Genomic DNA, 27,070 nt, shown 5'->3' on the forward strand with positions numbered 1-27,070 from the left:
CACACACAACGAGGTGGACAAACATCCAATGTGCAAGTCTGACCAGCTGGTTCCCCACCACCCTGTGTAGATGGTAAAGACCATAATACTTAGGGACAAATTGAGTCCGCCATTCCATCAGGACTGATTAGTTACCCTTTTCGTCCCCATTCTTATGCCTTCTTCCTGTAATCTTTGACGCCTTTCTAATCAAGAACCTATTGACCTCTGCTTTAAATATCCCATTTAAATATCCTCTGCTGACTATATCAGTGCATCAGACTCACCACCCTACGGATAAAGAAATTCCTCTTCAACTGCACCAAAGGGACTTCCCTCGATTCTGAGACTGTGCCCTCTGATCCCAGACTCCCCACTATAGGAACCATCCTCTCCACCTACACTCAGTATAGGTATTTCAATATTCAATAGGTTTCAATGAGATCCCCTCTCATTCCTAGGGTCATTTCTGTAAACCTCCTCTGGTTCTTTCCATTCCATCTGCCTATCAGCCGCACATTCCTCCTAGTGTTGCACCTGCCCACCCAACCCTCCTCATTTGGTTCCTTGCCTCACCTTTCACTAGGGTCTGGTGTCAGTCAGCCACTTTATCCCTTCCTCTCAAGACACTTAAGGGGCACAGTTCAAAGCAGAATTTCTTCTTATGATTAAGTTTTATGGCAGATGGGACGTACAGTAATTAATTGGGAAGTCAAAGGCAAAGTAAATTTATTATCAAGTAACATGCAAGTCAGCATTTACTACCTTTGAGAAAATAAAGAAATACAATAGATTTTATGAAAGCCATACTTAAACAGATACTGACATCAACCTATGTGCAAAAGAAAACAAACCGTGCAATTAAAAAATATTGGGAACATGAATTGTAGGCTATGGAACCAGTTGAGTTGTAGTGAGTGAAGTTATCCACACCTGATGGCTGTAGGGTAATTCTGTCCCTGAACTTGGCTGTGTGGATACCAAGACTCCTGTGCCTCCTTCCCAATGATAGGAGTGAGAAGACTGCATCCACCTGGGTGATGGATCCTTGAATAATAAGACCATAAGACAAAGGAGCAGATTCAGCCATTCGGCCCATCATGACTGCTCCACCACGGCTGATCCATCATTCCTGTTAACTCTATTCCCCTGCCTTCTCCCTGTAACATTTAACACCATGCTTCATCAAGAAACTATCAGCCTCCGCCTTAAATACACTCAATGACTTGGCCTCCACGGCCACCTGTGGCAAAGAACTCCACAGATTCACCACACCCAAGCTAGAGAATTTTTCCTCATCTCTTTTCGAAATGGAGGTCTCTCAATTCTGAAGCTATGCCTTCTAGTCCTAGACTCCTCCACTATTGGAAACATCTTCTCCACATCCACTCTATCCAGACCTTTCAATATTTGATGGATGTCAATGAAATTTCCTCTCATTCTTCTAAGCTCCAGAAAGTACAGGCCCAGAGCCATCAAACGCTTCTCATATGTTAACACTTTCATTCCCAGGGTAATTCTTGTGAACCCCCTCCGGACTGTCTCCAATGCAAGCACATCTTTTCTTGGCTAAAGGTCCCAAAACCACTCAGAGTATTCCAAGTGTAGTCTGACCAATGGCATATAAGCTCAAACCATCACATCGTTGCTTTTGTACTCTAATCCTCTCAAAAGGAATGCTAACATTGCATCTGTCTTCCTTATCACCGACTCATCCTGTAAGTTAACCTTTAGGGAATCCTGCACAAGGACTCCCAGGTCCCTCTGCACCTTTGATTTCTGAGTTTTCTCCCCATTTAAAAATAGTCCACACCTTTATTCCTTGTGCCAATGTGCATGACCATACACTTCCATACACTGTATTCCATCTGCCACCTATTTGCCCATATCCCCAGTCTGTCTAGCTTCTGCAGACACCCTACTTCCTCAACACTTCCTGGCCCTCCACCTATCTTCAATTCATCTGCAAACCTGGCCACAAAGCTATCAATTCCTTCATCCAAATCATTGATATACAACATGGAAATAAGTGGTCCCAACACCAACCCCACTGGCACACCACTAGTTACCAGTAGCCAATCATAAAAGGTGCCCTTTATTCCCACTCTTTGCTTCCTGCCAGTCAGCCAATCTTCTATCCATGCTGGTACCTTTCCTGTAATACCATGGGCTCTTATTTTGTTAAACACCTCACGTACAGCTCCTTGTCAAAGGCCTTCTGAAAATCCAAATAAACAACATCCACTTACTCTCCTTTGTCTACCATGCCTGTTATTTCCTCAAAGGATTCCAACAGATTTGTCAAGCAAGATTTTTCCTTGAGGACATTGTGCTGACTTCACTAATTTTATCATGTACCTCCAAGTACCTGGAAACCTCAGCCTTAATAATAGACTGAGACGTCTTTCCAACCACTGAAATCAGGCTAACTGGCTTATAATTTACCATTTTTTTCTGCCTCCCTCCCTTCTTAAGGAGTGGAGTGATATTTTCAATTTTCCAGTGCTCAGGAACCATTCCAGAATCCAGTGAAAAGATGATTACTAATATCTCCACAATCTCTTCAGCTACCTCTTTGAGAACTCTTGGATGTTGTCCTTCTGGTCCAGGTGACTTTTAGGCTTTTAAGCTTCCCAAGCACCTCCTCTTCTGTAACAGCCACCTCACTCGCTGCTGCCCCCAACACTCCTGGATTTCCAACATTCTGCTGGAGTCTTTCACATGAAAACCAACACTAAATACTTAAGAAGTTTGTCCACCATTACTCCATTACACAACACCCAATCCAGAATTGACTTTCATCTAGTGGGCTCAAACACAAGCTGCTCTAAAAAGCCAACTAGTAAGCATTCTGCAATTCCCTCTCTTGGGATCCAGCACCAAACAGATTTTCCCAACCTCCCTGCTTATTGAAATCCCCCATGAGTATTGCAGAATGCTCTTTATTCATGCCTTCTCTATCGCCTTTGTAATTTGTAGCCCACATCCTGACTACTATTCAGAGGCAACTCCTATCAGGGTCTTTTTATTCTTGTAGTTCCTTAGCCTAATTATCCTATTCCTACCCTTACTGGCAGGCAGCAATCCAGAGATTACTACACTTGAATTTCTGCTTTTCAGCTTTTTCCTGTTTAGAACATGGTGGACTTGATCCAAGACATCCCTGACCCTGGTACCCAGGAGGCAACATACCATCCGGTTGTCTCCTTCACATCCACAGAGTCCGCTTTCTGATGATCTAGTTATGGAATCCCTATTACTACTGCACGCCTCTTTTCCCCACTTCCCTTCTGAGCCACAGAGCCAGACTCGGTGCCGGAGACCTGGTAGAACGACTCCCCCAACAGTATCCAAAGCAGTATACTTATTATTAAGGGGATCAGCCACAGAGGTACTCTGCACTGGCTGCTTATTCCCTTTCCATCTCCTGCCAGTTATCCAGTTACCTGCCTCCTGTAACTTAGGAGTGACTACCTCCCTGTAGCTCCTATCTGTCACCTCCTCATCCTCCCGTGTGAGGTGAGGGCCACCGAGCTATAGCTCCAGTTCCATTAACACGGTCCCTAAGGAGCTGCAGATCGATGCACTTTGTGCAGGTGTACTTATCGGGGAGACTGGAGATCTTCCAGAGTTCCCACATCTCACACAAGGAACATAACACTAACTCCAGATCCATTCTCAGTGCACTAGCTATGTATTAGCGTTGGCGCATGGCCTAGTGGATAAGGCATTGGTCTAGTGATCTGAAGGTCTCTGGTTCGAGCCTCAGCTGAGGCAGCACGGTGTGTCCTTGAGCAAGGCACTTAACAACACATTGCTCTGCGAGGACACCGGTGCCAAGCTGCATGGGTCCTAGTGCCCTTCCCTTGGACAACATTGGTGGCATGGAGAGGGGAAGGCTTACAGCTTGGGCAACTGTTGGTCTCCCATTCAACTTTGCCCAGGCCTGCACCCTGTAAATCTTCCAAGGTGCAAATCCGTGGTCTCACAAGACTAATGGATGCCTATAGCTATGTATTAATAGAGAAAAAAAGCGTACTAGGTACTTTCTTACTCTGCCTGTTGTTGCCTAGGCCTGTTGAGCCAAAGCTAGCCGACTCTCCCACAATGTCTGCTCCACTCTCAGCTCCTTCCCTTTGGTTGGCCCCGCATTGATTGCTGAAAGCTCGTGAGCTCTTTACAAACCTCAGACAACATCACCAGTCTACGACCTCTTGCGCTGGTTTCAGCCTACCGAAAATCTCTGCATTTGTGGCACTGCTCCATGTAAATGTGCTCAAAGGTGGGGAGGGCTTCTCTTCTGAAGCTTTTCTGTCTGAACATTGGTGCTTCCATACTGGGCCATAACACAAACAGTTAGGATGTTCCCCACTATGCATCTATAGAGCTGTTCTGTAATAAAATACCATCAAAGATAATCCCCAAGATTGTACTTGCTTGAAGGAATATTTCACCGGCTCTAGTGGAAACTGCCCTTGAGGTTGTAAGTTATACACATACATGTCCCAACCACTTCTGCCACAAACAAGTGTGACCAGACACATAGGGCAGTTTGAACAAGAATATCACAGACTGAGGTTTTGTGAGGTGAGGCCTCTGTCAGTCAGGATTGACCATGGATGTTGTGTCCTAGCAAGCCTGAGCAGTCCGATATGGAGACTGAGCTGTTGCCCATGTAGGAAGCTCCCCCTCTCCACACATCTGATGAACCCAAAGGAACGGCAGAGACTGATAGAGTTTGGTACCAGTAGCATCGCGGAGTTTCCAGTCAGCATTGAACTCAATGCAGGACTGCCTTAGGGATTCTAGCTCGAGTTTTCCCTCGGGGTGTACACATTCCCCATGAGCGGGTATAGCCGCACGGCAGCGGAGGTTTGAGATTGGAGTTTCCCCTAGACTGAGGTTTAACAAGTGTATTAAACTATTTATTTCTTATTTTATCTGGCATTTTGGCCCAGGTCAGGTGTGCAGCCACTGTTATTTCTCATTCTCTAACTTCATTACTTCAAGAACCTCCCCAAACTCCTGTGCCTCTCATTTAATGCCAAGCACTTACTTACCCTTTCAGTGAAATGCTTTGGGTCTCACTGCTTTGCGTTAGGTTTAAAGGCACCATTTAAAAGTTTTCATGGTATCCAAGTGCTGTCAGCGAAGGTTCATTTGCCAAGCCTGAGAATCTCAGAGTGAGATTACAACTGGAATGGAAGTATTAAGACATCAGGCAGCATCCGTGGTGGGAGAGAAACAGGGTGCACATTTCACACGCCAATGATACTCTTTAACCAAAAAATGCAAATATGCTTTAAATGGCAGAGAGGGAGAGGTGTCAAATGAATGGAGAACATGTGTTACAGGGCAGGACCATGGTTCTCCAGGGGACCCAGATGCTTCTGGTGCCTCCTAAAGGAAGGAGATGAATGCTTGTCCATCATATCTGCTCTCTCTGGAGGAGTGAGGACAGAGGGAGATGAGTGAGGACAGCAGAGAGAGAAAAACACAGATTCAGCAAATGCTAGAAATCTAAAATGAAAGAGAACTCTGGAATTACCCAGCAGGTCAGTCAGCCTCCATGAAGAGGAAAAGGTGAGTGAGCAAATTTCTAGCAGAACTGACCTGTTCTGCAAAAAAAATAGGGAGGATTGGTTTCAGAAACTGTCAAGTTTAGTGTTGAGTTCCAGAATCTGTGACATGGCCAGTCAGAGGGTAAGGTGCTGTTCCTTGAGCGTACACTAGGCTTAGTATAAGGGGAGATGTCAGAGGTATTTTTTTTTACACAGAGAGTACTGGGTGTGTAAAGTGCTTTACCAGGGGTGATAGTAGAGGCAGATACATTAGAGGCACTTAAGAAACTGTTCAATAGACACATGGATGATAAAAAAAATGGAGGACTATGTAGGAGGGAAGAGTTTTGTTGATCTTGGAGTAGGTTAAAAGGTCAGCACAGCATCAAAGATCAAAAGGTGTCAAGTCAAGGCAAGTCACAGGTGTGTACTGCACTGTAGAGTCCTGTGGTCTTGACTGGAGAAGTGTAGGAGGTCTGAAAGCAGAATTCACAGCATGAGGAAAATCCAGCGCATATGTGGCTCATTTCTCAGCAATCCACACTGTAGTTTGGGGTGGTCCATTGTCATCATCACTCCCACACTACTGACTGCCTTTCCCAAAGGCTGCACTTCACCAGCTGTGAGAGATTTTGCACCCTCCCACATACCTACTCTTCCAGTTGTGTTGTTCACTTGCTGTAAATGTGCAGGCTTACAGTGAGGTGAACATCAACTCTGGCCAAGGGCACACACAAAGCATAATCATTAGCAAGACAGAAGGGAGTGGGAAGGAGGCTAAAGAACTCTCCCTGGCGAGGCAGGATAGTTAACAACTAGTGAGGGAGTGAATGTACTGGTATTGCTTTTATTACCAAGGTGCAGTGAAAGGCTTATCTTGCATACTGTACGTACAGATCAGATCATTACACAATGCATTGTGGTAGAACAGGCTTGAAGAGTAACAATGCAGAATAAAACGTAAGCGTTGTGCAGGTAAACTATAAACAAGGTAGATTATGATGTCAAGAGTTCATTTTATGGTTAAAGTGTCTGACAAGTGAGGTAGAAGTTGCCTTGTGTCTGGTGTTATGTGAGTGCAGACTTTTCTACCTCCTGCCTGAAGGGAAGGGCAGAAGAGAGGATGCCCAGGCTGACTGGGGTCTTTGATCATGCCGCCAGTGACACGTCTCCAATTCCAGTGGGGTTACCGGCAATGGCCCAGAAAATCCAGCGTAAGCCCAACAGACACTGGTAGGCCTGATGCCTTACAGCTTCAGGATCCAGGTTCATGGTGTCCACTTCTTCCTGTGTGGAGTTCACACTTGCTCCCTCTGACCCTGCGAGTTCCAATGTCCCCCAGACTTGTGGGCTGGTAGACAAAAAGAGAAAATCTGCAGATACTGAAATCAAAGTAATACACACAAAATGCTGGAGGAACTTAGCAGGCCAGGCAGAATATTTGAAAAAGAGCCGGCAGTCGGTGTTTCAGGCCAAGACCCTTCCTCAGCATATATTGCTCTTACTCTATTGGGGAGTGCTAGAATCTGGGTTGTGGGGGGGGGGGTTATTTGGAGGGAATGAGGGGGAATAAAATGGGATGAGTAAAAATGCCAACTTAAAGATCAACAGCAGACTTGTGGGTCAAAGGGCCTGTCACTGCACTGTCTTTGGAATGGACCCTGGCTCCAAAACATCATAAATCCAGTCACATCACAACACTGAATTTTTATTTCTTTATTTAATGATACAGCACAACATAGGCCTTTCTGGCCTTTTGAGTCATGTGGCCCCAGCTATGCCCAATTATCCTTATTTACCCATAACCTAATCACAGGGACATTTTCAATGACCTGTTAACCTTTGGACCGTGGGAAGAAAGTGGCGGATATAAAGAAAGCTCGTGCATTCCACGGGGAGGACGTAATGAAACTCCGATTCAGATTAGTTCAGTATCACGTACATCAGGGTGCAGTGAGATTCCTTCTTGCATGAAGCTCAGAGTAAACAATGTACAAGATGCTGGTAAATACAACAGTAAATTTAGTGGTAAGTGGAAAACAGCACACTGGTACAAAGATTGGCCTGCACCACCAATTCACCTACCTGCTGGTATGTCTTTGGACTGTGGGTGGAAACCAGAATACCAGGAGGAAACAACACACACAAAATGCTGGTGGAACGCAGCAGGCCAGGCAGCATCTATAGGAGAAGCACTGTCGACGATTCAGGCCGAGACCCTTCGTCAGGACTCGGCCCGAAACGTCAACAGTGCTTCTCCTATAGATGCTGCCTGGCCTGCTATGATCCACCAGCATTTTGTGTGTGTTGTTTGAATTTACAGCATCTGCAGGTTTCCTCGTGTTTGCACCAGGAAGAAACCTGCATGTTCATGGGGAGAATGCAGAAACTTCTCACAGATGAGGCTGGAATTTAACTCTGAATTCTGACTGTAATGGCATTGTGCCACTCTCAGTAAATCCTCACCATTTCTATAGAAATGCTTAACAGGTTAGATTTTGGACTGATTCTTCCTTTCCTGATTCTTTGCAGAGTCTTCGATATCTGGTCAAAGACAACAGTTTAGATGGTCTTCTCTCGCCTGCAAACAGACAGATTTTATACGAAGGAAGATTAGCCCTTGTAGGTCAGTGTTTCTCATTCCACATTGGAAAAGCAGTCATGCTCATTGTCAAGTGTGTAAAATAAATTGTTTCTAATTCATGTTTTTTTTAAACAGGAGCTACAAAATTCCTGGATGTGCATTTGTTTCTTTTTGATGACTTACTCTTAATCACAAAGATTAAAAATGCAAAAAAGGTAATGAACTATTTCCACATTATAACTTCAGAAAATAGTCATTAGCGGGTTCTATATAGAATAGAACGTTACTGCACAGTACAGGCCCTTCGGCCCACAATGTCATGCTGTCCTTTTAACCTATTCCAAGATCAATGTAAACCTTCCTTCCTACATAGCCCTCTAATTCCTTTCATCCATGTGCCTATCTGTCCCTAATGTACCTGCCTCTACCATCACCCTTGAGGGGGCATCCCACACACTCACCATTTTCTGTGTTTAAAAAATAACATTCCTCTATTCTTTATTCCAATTATGCACTCTCGTATTCACCACTTCTGCTCTGGGGAAAAGGCTCTGTCTATGCCTCCTATCACCTTGTGCTCCTCTGTCAAGCCATTTCTCATCCACTTTCACGTGAAAGAGAAAGTCCTAGCTTGCTAAACTTCTCCTTATTAGACATGTTCTCTAATCCAGGTGGCATCCTGGTAAATCTCCTCTGCCCCCTCTGAAGCTTCCACATCCTTCCTATAATGAGAGACCAGGACTGAACTCAGTATTCCAGGGCCTTATAGAGCTGCAACATTACTTCAGAATCAGGATTAATTTCACTGCTATATACTGTGAAATTTGTTAACATTGTGGCAGCAGTACAATGCAATCATAGGGGGAAAACTGATAGTGAAGACGTGAGAAATAGGACCAATCAAGTGTGACAATGGAAAAGTGTGTATGGAACTGGAGGAGATAGCTGAGTTACTTAAATGAATACTTTGCTTCAGTTTTCACCATGGAAAAGGATCTTGGCGATTGTAGTGATGACTTGCAGCGGACTGAAAAACTTGAGCATATAGTCATTAAGAAAGAGGATGTGCTGGAGCTTTTGGAAAGCATCAAATTGGATAAGTCTCTGGGACTGAACGAGATGTGCCCCAGGCTACTGTGGGAGGCGAGAGAGGAGATTGCTGAGCCTCTGGCAATGATCTTTGCATCATCAATGGGGACAGGAGAGGATTGGGGGGTTGCGAATGTTGTTCTTTTATTCAAGATAGGGAGTGGAGATAGCCCAGGAAATTATAGACCAGGAAGTCTTACTTCAGTGGTTGGTAAGTTGATGGAGAAGATCCTGAGAGGCAGGATTTCTGAACATTTGGAGAGGTATAATATGATTAGGAATAATCAGCATGGCTTTGTCAAAGGCAGGTCGTGCTTTACGAGCCTGATTGAATTTTTTGAGGTTGTGACTAAACACATTGATGAAGGTAGAACAGTAGATGTAGTGTATCTGGATCTCAGCAAGGCATTTAATAAGGTAACTCATACAAGGCTTATTGAGAAAGTAAGGAGGCATGGGATCCAAGGGGACATTGCTTTGTGGGTCCAGAGTTGGTTTGCCCACAGAAGGCAAAGAGTGGTTGTAAATGGGTCACATTCTGCATGGAGGTTGGTGACCAGTGGAGTGCCTCAGGGATCTGTTCTGGGACACTTACTCTTCGTGATTTTTATAAATGATCTGGATGAGGAAGTGGAGGGATAGGTTAGTAAATTTGCTGATGACACAAAGGTTGGAGGAGTTGTGGATAGTGTGGAGGGCTGTCAGAGGTTACAACAGGACATCAATAGGATGTAAAACTGGGCAGAGAAGTGGCAGATGGAGTTCAACCCAGATATGTGTGAGGTGGTTCATTTTGGTAGGTCAAATATGATGGCAGAATATAGTATTAATGGTAAGACTCTTGGCAGTGTGGAGGATCAGAGGGTTCTTGGGGTCTGAGTCCATAGGACACTCAAAGCTGCTGCACAGGTTGACTCTGTGATTAAGAAGGCGTACTGTGCATTGGCCTTCATCAACCGTAGGACTGAGTTCAAGAGCCGAGAGGTACTGTTACACCTATATAGGACCCTGGTCAGACCCCACTTGGAGTATTGTGCTCAGTTCTGGTCACCTCACTAGGAAGGATGTGGAAACCATAGAAAGGGTGCAGAGGAGAATTACAAGGATGTTGCCTGGATTGGGGAGCATACTTTATGAAAATAGGTTGAGTGAACTTGGCCTTTTTTCCTTGGAGTGACGGAGGATTAGAGGTGACCTGATAGAGGTGTATAAGATGATGAGAGGTATTGATCGTGTGGATAGTCAGAGGCTTTTTTCCCAGGGCTGAATTGGTTGCCACAAGAGGACACAGGGTTAAGGTGCTGGGGAGTAGGTACAGAGGAGATGTCAGGGGCAAGTTTTTTTTACGCAGAGGATGGTGAGTGCGTGGAATAGGCTGCCAGTGATGGTGGTGGGGGCAGATACGATAGGGTCTTTTAAGAGACTCTTGGATAGGTACATGGAGCTCAGAAAAATAGAGGGCTATAGGTAAGCCTAGGTAATTTCTAAAGTAAGGACACGTTTGGCACAGCATTGCATCCGAAAGACCTGTATTGTGCTGTAGGTTTTCTATGTTTCTATGTATTTACAGTAAGTATATATGCATAAAAATGGATATAGCGCTTTCCCGGTATATAGGATGAATAAAGTCTTCTCAGGATTCATCCCTGAAGAAGATAGCAGCGTTTGTCATCGAAACATTGGTTATAATAGATACCTGTGCTCAGCTGGAAGCCTGAGAAGAGCTTATTCATCATAAATGTGATTATTTAATAGTTAAAGTAAGTAGTGCAGAAACAGAAATTTTAAAAAATAATGAGTTAGTGTTCATGGGTTCAATGTCCATTTAGAAATCGGTGGGGCAAAGAAGCTGTTCCTGAACTGCTGAGTGTGTGCCTTCAGACTTCTGTACCTTCTTCCTGATGGTAGCAGTGAGAAAGGGGCATCTCTAAGTGGTGGGGGTCCTTACTGATGGAAGCTGCCTTTCTGAGACACCGCTCCTTGAAGATGTCTTAGATGCTAGGGAGGCTAGTACCCAAAATGGAGCTGACTGATTTTTCAACTCTCCGCAGCTTACCTCGATCCTGTGCCTGTGAAGACTTTGTCCATTTTTTCCAATTAAGGTGTCTGTAGTGCAGTGAGAGAGGGAGGGAGTGAGCGAAGGGGGGAGGGAAGGAGTGAGGGAGAGAGGGAGGAGTGGGAAAGTGGCATCTGGAAGTAGTATGATGGAATGTTTTGGCTGATGGATTAATGATTTTATACTCTGGCAGAAAGCTGCAGCCCTAGACACCGGGTTCAGAAACTCCTCATCCAGTCCTGAGCTACAAGCCATGGTCAGGGACGGAGCTGTGTGTTGTGTACTTGACCAACCCATTCCACTGGACAGACTGATGCTGAAGAACATCGATCCATTCTATTCAGCTGGTACAGTTCACTATTTTAGAACATCAAACAGTACGGGCCCTGTGGCCCACAATGTTGTGCTGACCTTTTAACCTATTCCAAGATCAATCCCACAATGCCCTTTGTTTTTCTTTCATCCAGGTGCCTATCTAAGAATCTCCTATGTTTCCCTAATGTGTTTATCGGCACCAGCATCCTGTGAAGAGCTTTTCACACACCCACCACTACTGGTGTAAAAAAATCCTACCTCAGATATCACCTCCCAAACATACCTCCAATCATGTTACAATTATACCTTCTAGACTTAGCCATTTCCACCCTGGGAAAAAGGCACTGGCTGTCTGTCCTATTTATACCTCTGATACAACTCTGTCAAGTCATCTCTCATCCTCCTTTGCTCCAAAGAGAAAAGTCCTAGATTGCTCAGCCTTTCTGACAAATCCAGGCAGCATTCTGGTAAATCTCATCTGCACCCTCTCCAAAGCTTCCACATTCTTCTATAATAAGGTGACCAGAACTGAACACAATAATCCAAGCGTGGTCTAATCAGAGTTTTATAGAGCTGCAACGTGACCTCGTGGCTCTTGCACTCAATCCTTTGACTAATGAAGGCCTACGTCTTCCTATCAACTTGAACAGCAACTTTGAAGTATCTATGGACTTGGACCCCAATATCCCTCTGTTCCTCCTGCCACTAACCTTGTACTTTGCCTTAAAGTTCAATTTTCCAAAGTGAATCATTTCACCTAAGTGTATCTTTTTGGCAGCCTTACCTTTCCAGGGGTGGTGAACCATTTTGAGTGTGTGTGCCCAAATTGCTGATAATCCAAAAAATTATTTCACATGTCAAAGTAATTTTGAGCAGAGACTATCACTGATTAATGAATTAGTAACAATAATTATGGACATTTTTATGAAAAAACATGTCTCAGTGCTTGTTTACTTGTATTCACTGTTTTACTACTAAATAACAGTATAAAAGACAGATTGAAGTAGATGAAGCATTTTAGAAAACCTGCTCAAACATTATTGATATTAATCTTTTAGAAAGACAATTGAAAAATATTTGTGAGTGTGCCTTAACTGTTATTATCTACATATATCCAATGTTCACACATAAACTCACAAACTGTTATTATCCCTGGATATCCAGTGCTCACTCACAAACTGTTATTAACTGCGGATATCCAGTGCTCACTCACAAACTGTTATTATCTACGGATATCCAGAGCTCACTCACAAACTGTTATTATCCACGGATATCCAGTGCTCACTCACAAACTTATTAACTGCATATATCCAGTGCTCACTCACAAACTGTTATTATCCCTGGATATCCAGTGCTCACTCACAAACTGTTATTATCCATGGATATCCAGTGCACACTCACAAACTGCTATTATCCACGGATATCCAGTGCTCACTCACAAACTGTTATTATCCATGGATATCCAGTGCTCACTCACAAACTTATTAACTGCATATATCCAGTGCTCACTCACAAACTGTTATTATCCCTGGATATCCAGTGCTCACTCACAAGCTGTTATTATCCACGGATATCCAGGGCTCATTCACAAACTTATTAACTGCATATATCCAGTGCTCACTCACAAACTGTTATTATCCCTGGATATCCAGTGCTCACTCACAAACTGTTATTATCCCTGGATATCCAGTGCTCACTCACAAACTGTTATTATCCCTGGATATCCAGTGCTCACTCACAAACTGTTATTATCCCTGGATATCCAGTGCTCACTCACAAACTGTTATTATCCACGGATATCCAGTGCTCACTCACAAACTGTTATTATCCACGGATATCCAGTGCTCACTCACAAACTGCTATTATCCACGGATATCCAGTGCTCACTCACAAACTGCTATTATCCACGGATATCCAGTGCTCACTCACAAACTGTTATTATCCACGGATATCCAGTGCTCACTCACAAACTGTTATTATCCACGGATATCCAGTGCTCACTCACAAACTGCTATTATCCACGGATATCCAGTGCTCACTCACAAACTGCTATTATCCACGGATATCCAGTGCTCACTCACAAACTGTTATTATCCACGGATATCCAGTGCTCACTCACAAACTGTTATTAACCACGGATATCCAGTGCTCACTCACAAACTGTTATTAACCATGGATATCCAGTGCTCACTCACAAACTGCTATTATCCACGGATATCCAGTGCTCACTCACAAACTGTTATTATCCACGGATATCCAGTGCTCACTCACAAACTGTTATTAACCACGGATATCCAGTGCTCACTCAAAAACTGTTATTATCCACGGATATCCAGTGCTCACTCACAAGCTGTTATTATCCACGGATATCCAGGGCTCATTCACAAACTTATTAACTGCATATATCCAGTGCTCACTCACAAACTGTTATTATCCCTGGATATCCAGTGCTCACTCACAAACTGTTATTATCCCTGGATATCCAGTGCTCACTCACAAACTGTTATTATCCACGGATATCCAGTGCTCACTCACAAACTGTTATTATCCACGGATATCCAGTGCTCACTCACAAACTGTTATTATCCACGGATATCCAGTGCTCACTCACAAACTGCTATTATCCACGGATATCCAGTGCTCACTCACAAACTGCTATTATCCACGGATATCCAGTGCTCACTCACAAACTGTTATTATCCACGGATATCCAGTGCTCACTCACAAACTGTTATTAACCACGGATATCCAGTGCTCACTCACAAACTGTTATTAACCACGGATATCCAGTGCTCACTCACAAACTGCTATTATCCACGGATATCCAGTGCTCACTCACAAACTGTTATTATCCATAGATATCCAGTGCTCACTCACAAACTGTTATTAACCACGGATATCCAGTGCTCACTCAAAAACTGTTATTATCCATGGATATCCAGTGCTCACTCACAAGCTGTTATTATCCACGGATATCCAGAGCTCATTCACAAACTGTTATTATCCACGGATATCCAGTGCTCACTCACAAACTTATTAACTGCATATATCCAGTGCTCACTCACAAACTGTTATTATCCCTGGATATCCAGTGCTCACTCACAAACTGTTATTATCCATGGATATCCAGTGCACACTCACAAACTGCTATTATCCACGGATATCCAGTGCTCACTCACAAACTGTTATTATCCATGGATATCCAGTGCTCACTCACAAACTTATTAACTGCATATATCCAGTGCTCACTCACAAACTGTTATTATCCCTGGATATCCAGTGCTCACTCACAAGCTGTTATTATCCACGGATATCCAGGGCTCATTCACAAACTTATTAACTGCATATATCCAGTGCTCACTCACAAACTGTTATTATCCCTGGATATCCAGTGCTCACTCACAAACTGTTATTATCCCTGGATATCCAGTGCTCACTCACAAACTGTTATTATCCCTGGATATCCAGTGCTCACTCACAAACTGTTATTATCCCTGGATATCCAGTGCTCACTCACAAACTGTTATTATCCCTGGATATCCAGTGCTCACTCACAAACTGTTATTATCCACGGATATCCAGTGCTCACTCACAAACTGCTATTATCCACGGATATCCAGTGCTCACTCACAAACTGCTATTATCCACGGATATCCAGTGCTCACTCACAAACTGTTATTATCCACGGATATCCAGTGCTCACTCACAAACTGTTATTATCCACGGATATCCAGTGCTCACTCACAAACTGCTATTATCCACGGATATCCAGTGCTCACTCACAAACTGCTATTATCCACGGATATCCAGTGCTCACTCACAAACTGTTATTATCCACGGATATCCAGTGCTCACTCACAAACTGTTATTAACCACGGATATCCAGTGCTCACTCACAAACTGTTATTAACCATGGATATCCAGTGCTCACTCACAAACTGCTATTATCCACGGATATCCAGTGCTCACTCACAAACTGTTATTATCCACGGATATCCAGTGCTCACTCACAAACTGTTATTAACCACGGATATCCAGTGCTCACTCAAAAACTGTTATTATCCACGGATATCCAGTGCTCACTCACAAGCTGTTATTATCCACGGATATCCAGGGCTCATTCACAAACTTATTAACTGCATATATCCAGTGCTCACTCACAAACTGTTATTATCCCTGGATATCCAGTGCTCACTCACAAACTGTTATTATCCCTGGATATCCAGTGCTCACTCACAAACTGTTATTATCCACGGATATCCAGTGCTCACTCACAAACTGTTATTATCCACGGATATCCAGTGCTCACTCACAAACTGTTATTAACCACGGATATCCAGTGCTCACTCACAAACTGTTATTAACCACGGATATCCAGTGCTCACTCACAAACTGCTATTATCCACGGATATCCAGTGCTCACTCACAAACTGTTATTATCCATAGATATCCAGTGCTCACTCACAAACTGTTATTAACCACGGATATCCAGTGCTCACTCAAAAACTGTTATTATCCACGGATATCCAGTGCTCACTCACAAGCTGTTATTATCCACGGATATCCAGAGCTCATTCACAAACTGTTATTATCCACGGATATCCAGTGCTCACTCACAAACTTATTAACTGCATATATCCAGTGCTCACTCACAAACTGTTATTATCCCTGGATATCCAGTGCTCACTCACAAACTGTTATTATCCCTGGATATCCAGTGCTCACTCACAAACTGTTATTATCCACGGATATCCAGTGCTCACTCACAAACTGTTATTATCCACGGATATCCAGTGCTCACTCACAAACTGTTATTAACCACGGATATCCAGTGCTCACTCACAAACTGCTATTATCCACGGATATCCAGTGCTCACTCACAAACTGTTATTAACCACGGATATCCAGTGCTCACTCAAAAACTGTTATTATCCACGGATATCCAGTGCTCACTCACAAGCTGTTATTATCCACGGATATCCAGTGCTCACTCACAAACTTATTAACTGCATATATCCAGTGCTCACTCACAAACTGTTATTATCCCTGGATATCCAGTGCTCACTCACAAACTGTTATTATCCCTGGATATCCAGTGCTCACTCACAAACTGTTATTATCCCTGGATATCCAGTGCTCACTCACAAACTGTTATTATCCACGGATATCCAGTGCTCACTCACAAACTGTTATCCACGGATATCCAGTGCTCACTCACAAACTGCTATTATCCCTGGATATCCAGTGCTCACTCACAAACTGTTATTATCCCTGGATATCCAGTGCTCACTCACAAACTGTTATTATCCCTGGATATCCAGTGCTCACTCACAAACTGTTATTAACCACGGATATCCAGTGCTCACTCACAAACTGTTATTAACCACGGATATCCAGTGCTCACTCACAAACTGCTATTATCCACGGATATCCAGTGCTCACTCACAAACTGTTATTATCCACGGATATCCAGTGCTCACTCACAAACTGTTATTAACCACGGATATCCAGTGCTCACTCAAAAACTGTTATTATCCACGGATATCTAGTGCTCACTCACAAGCTGTTATTATCCACGGATATCCAGAGCTCATTCACAAACTTATTAACTGCATATATCCAGTGCTCACTCACAAACTGTTATTATCCCTGGATATCCAGTGCTCACTCACAAACTGTTATTATCCCTGGATATCCAGTGCTCACTCGCAAACTGTTATTATCCACGGATATCCAGTGCTCACTCACAAACTGTTATTAACCACGGATATCCAGTGCTCACTCACAAACTGTTATTAACCATGGATATCCAGTGCTCACTCACAAACTGCTATTATCCACGGATATCCAGTGCTCACTCACAAACTGTTATTATCCACGGATATCCAGTGCTCACTCACAAACTGTTATTAACCACGGATATCCAGTGCTCACTCAAAAACTGTTATTATCCATGGATATCCAGTGCTCACTCACAAGCTGTTATTATCCACGGATATCCAGGGCTCATTCACAAACTTATTAACTGCATATATCCAGTGCTCACTCACAAACTGTTATTATCCCTGGATATCCAGTGCTCACTCACAAACTGTTATTATCCCTGGATATCCAGTGCTCACTCACAAACTGTTATTATCCACGGATATCCAGTGCTCACTCACAAACTGTTATTATCCACGGATATCCAGTGCTCACTCACAAACTGTTATTATCCACGGATATCCAGTGCTCACTCACAAACTGCTATTATCCACGGATATCCAGTGCTCACTCACAAACTGCTATTATCCACGGATATCCAGTGCTCACTCACAAACTGTTATTATCCACGGATATCCAGTGCTCACTCACAAACTGTTATTAACCACGGATATCCAGTGCTCACTCACAAACTGTTATTAACCACGGATATCCAGTGCTCACTCACAAACTGCTATTATCCACGGATATCCAGTGCTCACTCACAAACTGCTATTATCCACGGATATCCAGTGCTCACTCACAAACTGTTATTATCCACGGATATCCAGTGCTCACTCACAAGCTGTTATTATCCACGGATATCCAGAGCTCATTCACAAACTGTTATTATCCACGGATATCCAGTGCTCACTCACAAACTTATTAACTGCATATATCCAGTGCTCACTCACAAACTGTTATTATCCCTGGATATCCAGTGCTCACTCACAAACTGTTATTATCCCTGGATATCCAGTGCTCACTCACAAACTGTTATTATCCATGGATATCCAGTGCTCACTCACAAACTGTTATTATCCACGGATATCCAGTGCTCACTCACAAACTGTTATTAACCACGGATATCCAGTGCTCACTCACAAACTGCTATTATCCACGGATATCCAGTGCTCACTCACAAACTGTTATTATCCACGGATATCCAGTGCTCACTCACAAACTGTTATTAACCACGGATATCCAGTGCTCACTCAAAAACTGTTATTATCCACGGATATCCAGTGCTCACTCACAAGCTGTTATTATCCACGGATATCCAGTGCTCACTCACAAACTTATTAACTGCATATATCCAGTGCTCACTCACAAACTGTTATTATCCCTGGATATCCAGTGCTCACTCACAAACTGTTATTATCCCTGGATATCCAGTGCTCACTCACAAACTGTTATTATCCCTGGATATCCAGTGCTCACTCACAAACTGTTATTATCCACGGATATCCAGTGCTCACTCACAAACTGTTATCCACGGATATCCAGTGCTCACTCACAAACTGCTATTATCCCTGGATATCCAGTGCTCACTCACAAACTGTTATTATCCTTGGATATCCAGTGCTCACTCACAAACTGTTATTATCCCTGGATATCCAGTGCTCACTCACAAACTGTTATTAACCACGGATATCCAGTGCTCACTCACAAACTGTTATTAACCACGGATATCCAGTGCTCACTCACAAACTGCTATTATCCACGGATATCCAGTGCTCACTCACAAACTGTTATTATCCACGGATATCCAGTGCTCACTCACAAACTGTTATTAACCACGGATATCCAGTGCTCACTCAAAAACTGTTATTATCCACGGATATCTAGTGCTCACTCACAAGCTGTTATTATCCACGGATATCCAGAGCTCATTCACAAACTTATTAACTGCATATATCCAGTGCTCACTCACAAACTGTTATTATCCCTGGATATCCAGTGCTCACTCACAAACTGTTATTATCCACGGATATCCAGTGCTCACTCACAAACTGTTATTATCCACGGATATCCAGTGCTCACTCACAAACTGTTATTATCCACGGATATCCAGTGCTCACTCAAAAACTGTTATTATCCACGGATATCCAGTGCTCACTCACAAACTGTTATTATCCACGGATATCCAGTGCTCACTCACAAACTGTTATTATCCCTGGATATCCAGTGCTCACTCACAAACTGTTATTATCCCTGGATATCCAGAGCTCACTCACAAACTGTTATTATCCATGGATATCCAGTGCTCACTCACAAACTGTTATTAACCACGGATATCCAGTGCTCACTCACAAACTGTTATTATCCACGGATATCCAGTGCTCACTCACAAACTGCTATTATCCCTGGATATCCAGTGCTCACTCACAAACTGCTATTATCCCTGGATATCCAGTGCTCACTCACAAACTGTTATTATCCCTGGATATCCAGTGCTCACTCACAAACTGTTATTATCCCTGGATATCCAGTGCTCACTCACAAACTGTTATTAACCACGGATATCCAGAGCTCACTCACAAACTGCTATTATCCCTGGATATCCAGTGCTCACTCACAAACTGTTATTATCCCTGGATATCCAGTGCTCACTCACAAACTGTTATTATCCCTGGATATCCAGTGCTCACTCACAAACTCAGAAGAAAAAGTAAAAGCAGAGTGAATCCAGCGTTTTCCTGTGAAAACATCTCCCTGCTCTCGGGTTGTAAAAAGTAATTTGCTGCTTCATTTGGCAGTAAAGATATTCATCATGTACCTTTTTATTATGTGTGGGCACTGCATGTCATGTGGCAACAAAATTGTTTTGTTTGCCACCTCTTTGACCAATGGTGGCCAGTCAATTAGTTACACGTGGTTAATTTAGAATCCAGACTTGGCCGATTGAATTTATGACTGACCAATAAAAATTCAATAATAGGCAAACGTTGCCTCATTATCCAGAGCAACACACACAAAATGCTGGAGGAACTCAGAATATCAGGCTGCATCGATGGAAATTAATAAACAGTTGGCATTTTGGGCCAAGGCCCTTCATTGGGACTGGATAAGAAGGGTTAAGATGCCAGAATAAAAAGGTGGAGAGAGGGGTTGGGAGGATAGCTAGAAAGTGGTAAGTGAAGCCAGGTGGGTGGGAAAGGTAAATGGCTGGAGAAGGAGGATTATGATAGGAGAGGAGAGGAGAGTGGACCATGGAGAAAGGAAAGGAGGAGGGGCACCAGGGAGAGGTGATAGGCAGGCAAGGTGAAGAGGTAAGAGGACAAAGTGGGGAAATGAAGAAGTGGGAAGGAGGAGGGGAAAAAATACCAGAAGGAGAAATCGATGATCGTGCCGTCAGGATGGAGGCTACCTAAACAGAATATGAGATGTTGCTTCTCTACCCTGAGAGTGGCCTCATTGTGGCAGAAGATGAGGCTGACCAACATGTCAGAACAGGAATGGGGATAGGAATTAAAATGACTGGCTTCTGAGAAATTCCTCCTTTTGTGGATGGAATGGAGGTGCTTGACAAAGCAGACCCCAGTTCACTGTACACCGGGTCTCACCAATGTAGAGGAAGCCACAATTGGAGCACCAGGTACAATGGACAACCTTACCTGCAAGGGCTGTTTGGGGGCCTGAATAGATAAGCTTAGCATTTCTGTCACTTGCAGGAGGGAGGTTGGTGGGGAGGGTGTGTGAACAAGGGAATCATAGAGGGAGCAATACCAGTGGAAAGCAGTGTGGGCAGGTGGTGGGGTAAAGATACGTTTGGTGGTAGGATCCCGTTGAAAATGGTGGAAGATGCGGAGAATGAGGTCTTGGATGTGGAGGCTCCGAGTGTGGTAGGTGAGGACTAGAGGACCTCTATCCCTGTTAAGATGGTGGGAAGATGGGGTCTGGGAAATGGAGGAGATGTACGTGGGGCATCAATGGTGGAGGAAGGAAAAACCCATTCTTTGAAGGAGGATATCTCTGATGTCCTAAAAAGAATTATCTCATCCTCATCTTGGGAACAGATGTGGCAGACTCAGAGGAACTGAGAAAAGGGAAGGGCAATTTTACAGGACATAATGTGGGAGGAGGTACAGTCAAGGTAGCCATAGGAATCAGTAGAAGATATCTGTAGAAAGTTTGTCTCCAGAGATGGAAATCGAGAAAGAATGAAATGTCAGAAATGGCAGGGTAGAAGTTGGAGGCAAAGTTGATGAAATTGATGAGCTCAGCTTGGGTGCAGGAGACAGCATTGGAATAGTTGGTGAGCATTACAGGGAAGGCTTGGAACATGGACTGTTCCACGTAGCCAATGGAAAGGCAGGCACAGCTGGGGCCCATGGCTACCCCTTGAGTTTGGAGAAGGTAGGGAGGAGCAGAAGGTTGATGGTAAGGACCAGTTCTGCCAGACGAAGGAGGGTGGTGGTTTATGACATGATATTCCTTTTCACTTACACTGTTTGAGGTTTATAGTAATTTTGGACTGCTGCCACAAAAAAAAACAAATTTCACATCACATCAGCGATATCACGCTGATTCTGACTGGTGTATGATCACACATCAGCCATGTAAAGCTTACCCGTGTATGCATGCTGGGGGAGCAGTACAATGGAAAGGAGAGTGTGTTTTATCATTATAGAACAAAAAAAATTCCCCAACCAGGCAGCATCTGTGGAAGTGAAAACAGGCAACATTTCCAGGTCTGGACACTTCATCTCCAGGTAGTCAACAATCACAATTAAAAATAATGTTTAAAAATAAAACTGCACGATTTGAACAAAACTGAGTAGATCCTTAGACAGGTACCGAGTGTTTTACTGCTATTGGGTGCCGAAGGGTGAGAGATACTCAGAAACTGTCAGGGTGGAGGAGCACCACCTCATATTCTCTCTGGGTGGTCTCCAACCCAATGGAATGAACATCAATTTCTCTAACTTCTGCTAATTTTCCCTCTTCTCTCTTTTTTTATTCCCCATTCTGGATCACCTTCTACCCCTTCTCATCTCCTTCTCCTTCTCCCATGGTCCACTCTCCATCTTCTTCAGCCCTGTATCTCTTCCACCTCCCAGCGTTCTCACATCACTACCCCCCCCCCCACCAACTGTCCACCTCCCCACTCACCCGGTCTCACCTTTTATCTGCTTGCTCGTACTCCTTCCCCTCCACTACCTTCTTATTCTGGACTTTGCCCCCTTCCTTTCCAGTCCTGATGAAATGTCAACTTATTATTTCTCCCTACAGATGTCCGACCTGCTGAGCTCCTCCAGCATTTTGTGTGTGTGTTGCTCTGGATTTCCAGCAAATCTCTTATGTTTACACAAGTGCAATTACCTATGTTATGTGAGTGAGTTAGGTGTTTCCATCTAAACTTAATGCTTGTGGGTAAAACAGTAATTGTTGTGACACCCGCCCAATGATATACGCTGGGTGTTGCTGAAATAGAGACTGAGTCATCACTAAGGACAGAGTAATAGGAGTGGCCATTGCTTTGTGGTTGTCCTTTATAATGATAATCTTATTGATAGCATAATGTACGCAACACCCTCTAGTATTCACAGAATAATAATGAAGTCTTCACTAACCTGAGAAACCTTCGTTGTAGGGACAGGAGTACAAGAGCTTCCTAACACACAGCCAACTTAGACACCTGCAATTCCCAACAGGAGCAGTTGCTTTAAAGACAGGCCAGGTTAGCACATCTATGTTAGCTGATGTAGAGTGCTGTAGGCAAGTCCATGATGGCCTCCTCTCACAGTCCACAGGCAATATGAGACCACACGTTTTCTGGACCCAGTGCTGCTCGGTTTCACTTATTCCTTTCACTAATACTACATCCGGTTCTTTTGTCTGCAGGGTCTGGACTGCGTGACGCTTTTCTCGTCATACATCAAAACAGGTATCAGCAGTGCATAGGAATCTTCACCCTTCAAGCACACTCTGAGTCTGTTAAGGTAAAACTAAATTACAAAATGGAAGACTTGAACTTTGTGCCAGGACTATTATCTGGGTCAGAATGGATGATTTAGGCCCACAGGCTTGTTTCCATGGTGGATTACTAAGACCAATTGATTTTGAAGCTCAAGAGACCAGCAAATTCTGGCATGGCTCCCAATAGTACGGTTAAAGGAGGGGGAGCGTGGTTAGAACATAGAACATGACAACATAGTAGCCCCTTTGGTGAACAATGTTGTGCTGACCACAATCCACCCCCTCCCTCCTACATAACCCTCCACTTTTCTATCATCCATTTGCCTGTGTAAGTTTCTTAAATGTCTCTACCACTGCTAGTGTGTTACATGCACCCACCTCACTCTGTGTAAAAAAAAAACTTACCTTCTGACATCCCCACCATACTTTCCTCCATTTACCTGAAAATTATGCCCCCTAAAATTCTGGCCTGGGAAGAAGTCTCTGGTGGTTAACTCTAGCTTTGCCTTTTATCATCTTGTAGACCTCTATCAAGTCTTCTCTTATCCTCTTTTGCTCCAAAGAGAAAACTCCTAAGACAGCCGTCTAGTTCAGGTCAGATCCCACACACTCTCTAAAGCTTCCACATTCTTCCTATAATAAGGTGACCAGAAATGAACACAAATGTGGACTAACTAGGGTTTTGTGGAGCTGCAATATTACCTCATGGCTGGGCTGGAGTATTGGTACAGGATTCAATATGAGCTTAGGCTACAGCTGAGGGACCAAGGGCCCGAAGAAGAAACCCAGTTAATGAGCAGGGCCATGGATGGATTTGAAATACGATTGTTCTTGGAGGCAGTGAGTAAAGTCAAAGACGAGTTTATTATTGTATACACAGGTGCAATGTAAACCTTCTTTGCAGCAGTATTAGACAAGCAGTGGAAAAACAAGTGTGGGACTGATGGTGACTGGGACTTGATGCAGAACTAAATGCCAGCAACAGCTTGAGGATGAATGGAGGTTTGCAGGTGGTGGACAATGGGAAGCCAGCGGGAGGTCACTGGAATGGAGTGTAATGTGCTGCAGTGAGGCAGATGTGGAGTGCATGGTCTTGGTGATTAGAAGTCAGCTCAGGATCAAACCAAGGCAATAGTGCCTGAGACAGGGAGCTGGGAACAGTTTGGGTAAGGGTCTTTCATCTTCCTGGACAAGGATTGGCCTATCAATCTGAGGGTGCAGAAAAAGAGAATGCTGGGGTTTGGTGGAATGGGTGCACAAGGAGCACCCCAAATAAACAAAGCCTTGGCAGGGTACAGCCAATAGGTCAGAACACGCTCCTGCTGACTGAGTAGGAAATGAATGGGGCTGTTGATGTCCATTCCACTGAACACTGATTTAGTTCTGGGCTCATTGTAAGGGAGGGCCAAAACTCTGGAATAGTGAGAGCTTACCCTGTCTGAGACTAGAATATCAAAGCAAGGATGTAATGCTGAGACTTTAAACATTGAAAACCTACAGCACAACACAGGCCCTTCGGTCCACAATGCTGTGCCAAACATGTACTTACTTAGAAATTACCTAGGGTTACCCTTAGGCTTCTATTTTACTAAGCTCCATGTACCTATCTAAAAGTCTCTTAAAAGACCCTATCGTATCCGCCCCCACCACTGTCACTGGCAGCCCATTCCACGCACTCACCACTCTCGAGTACAAAAATTACCCCTGACATCTCCTCTGTACCTACTTCCAACCACCTTAAAACTGTGCCTTCTAGTGTTAGCCATTTCTGCCCTGGAAAAAAGCCTCTCTATCCACATGATCAATGCCTCTCATCATCTTATACACCTCTATCAGGTCACCTCTCATCCTCCGTCGCTCCAAGGAGAAAAGGCTGAGCTCATTCAACCTATTCTCATAAGGCATGCTCCCCAATCTAGGCAACATCCTTGTAAATCTCCTCTGCATCCTTTCTACAGTTTCCACATCCTTCCAGTAGTGAGGCGACCAGAACTGAGCACAGTACTCCAAGTGGGGCCTAACCAGGGTTCTATATAGCTGCAACATTACTTCTCGGCTCTTAAAGTCAATCACACGGTTGATGAAGGCTAACTCACTGTATGCCTTCTTAACCACAGAGTCAACCTGCGCAGCAGCTTTGAGTGTCCTATGGACTCGGACCCCAAGATTCCACTGATCCCCCACACTGCCAAGAGTCTTACCATTAATACTATATTCTGCCATCATATTTGACCTACCAAAATGAACCACCTCACGCTTATCTGGGTCAAACTCCATCTGCCACTTCTCAGCCCAGTTTTGCATCCTGTCGATGTCCTGTTGTAACCTCTGACAGCCCTCCACATTATCCCTAACACCCCCAACCTTTGTGTCATCAGCAAATATACTAACCCATCCCTCCGCTTCCTCATTCAGGTCATTTATAAAAATCACGAAGGGGTCCCAGAACAGATCCCCGAGGTACACCACCAGTCACTGACCTCCATGCAGAATATGACTCATTTGCAACCACTTTTTGCCTTCTTAAAATGCATGTATCAGACCACATTCGGAGTATTGTGAGCAATTTTGGGCTCCCACATCTAGGAAAGGGTGTGCTGGCACTGGAGAGGGTCCAGAGAAGGTTTATGAGATTGTAAGAATCAAAGGGTTAACATATAAAGAATATTTGATGGCTCTAGGCCTGTGCCTACTGGAGCTCATAATATTGAGGGGATTCTCATTGAAACCTACCAAATACTGAAAGGCCCAGATAGAGTGAATGTGGAGAGCATGTTTCCAATAGTGGGTGAGTCTAGGTCCAGAGGCCTCAGCCTCAGATTGAAGGTCTTCCCTTTAGAATGGAGATGAGGAGGAATTTCTTTAGCCAGAGGGTAGTGAATCTATAAAATTCATTACTACACACAGCTGTGGAGGCCAAGTCACTGGGTATACTTAAAATGAAGGTTGATCGGTTCTTGATAAGTAAGGACTTCAAAAGTTATGGGGAGAATGGTGTTGAGAGGGACAAATAAATTGACCATGATCAAACGATGGAGCAGATTTGATTGGATGCATGGCCCAATTCTGCTCTTGTGTCTTATGGTTGAGGGCCAAGAATAGTTTTTAAAACAAAGAAATTCAGATCTTGTGACAAATATATGATCTCGATTTACTTCTCTGTCACCAATAAGTCTTGCACAGACTCCTAGATCAGGGCTCTCTGCAGACACAAACCTGCACTGGGAAATACTAACGAATTCCTCATTGAGATAATTCCTCAGTGTGTCTCCCTTTAATAAAAGCAGTCTGCATTGTGACAGAACAATGGTGGAGACACATTGTGAATTTGTTTTTTTTTGTTTCAGAAAACATGGATATCACACATTGAGACAGCATCATCTGCATACAAGGATGCTATCAACCCTCCTCGACTTCCACCACGATCAACTGTGAATGAATCAGCAGAGATTTAACTCCAGCCACAAACTCCACCTGCGTACCCCGTTCTGTTCAGTGTATTTTGAAAAAAACTACCTCCTGTATTCAGTTTTGAAAGTACTTCAGGTTTTTAATAAAATTATAAAGGCTTTTTACACATCTGTTATTTCAATATTCTACATGAATAGTAACACATTATAATGGCAAACTGGATAGGTTGGACACTTCTGGATAAAATGTCACGTGCTGTCTGTGTCTCAGCAAGGCTGAAGACCCACTGCCCACTCTAGCTGTGTTGCTTTGAATAGAGAGGTCGCAGCTCTGCATCAAGGTGTCAAAGTTCAAAGTAAATTATTTGTTATCAAAGTGCGTATATGTCACCGTATACTACACCGAGATTAA

At 43.7% G+C, this 27,070-nt stretch overlaps 1 protein-coding gene across 4 annotated transcripts in view; it reads left to right on the forward strand.

The window, feature by feature from the left end:
- Positions 1-26,819, forward strand: part of plekhg7 (pleckstrin homology domain containing, family G (with RhoGef domain) member 7) — a 98,144-nt gene extending 71,325 nt beyond the window's left edge. For 3 of the 4 annotated variants that reach the window (XM_059987731.1, XM_059987730.1, XM_059987732.1), the window contains 5 exons: positions 8,073-8,166; positions 8,260-8,339; positions 11,463-11,616; positions 23,174-23,271; positions 26,596-26,819. In XM_059987731.1, the coding sequence (XP_059843714.1) occupies positions 8,073-8,166; positions 8,260-8,339; positions 11,463-11,616; positions 23,174-23,271; positions 26,596-26,703 (534 nt within the window). In that variant the 3' untranslated portion in view covers positions 26,704-26,819. Of the gene's footprint in view, positions 1-8,072; positions 8,167-8,259; positions 8,340-11,460; positions 11,617-23,173; positions 23,272-26,595 lie in introns of those variants that run through there. The other variant, XR_009515388.1, reaches the window with a different exon arrangement.
- Positions 26,820-27,070: the final 251 nt, after the last annotated feature.

The sequence above is a fragment of the Hypanus sabinus genome, chromosome 13 (assembly GCF_030144855.1).
Source record: "Hypanus sabinus isolate sHypSab1 chromosome 13, sHypSab1.hap1, whole genome shotgun sequence".
NCBI lineage: Eukaryota > Metazoa > Chordata > Chondrichthyes > Myliobatiformes > Dasyatidae > Hypanus > Hypanus sabinus.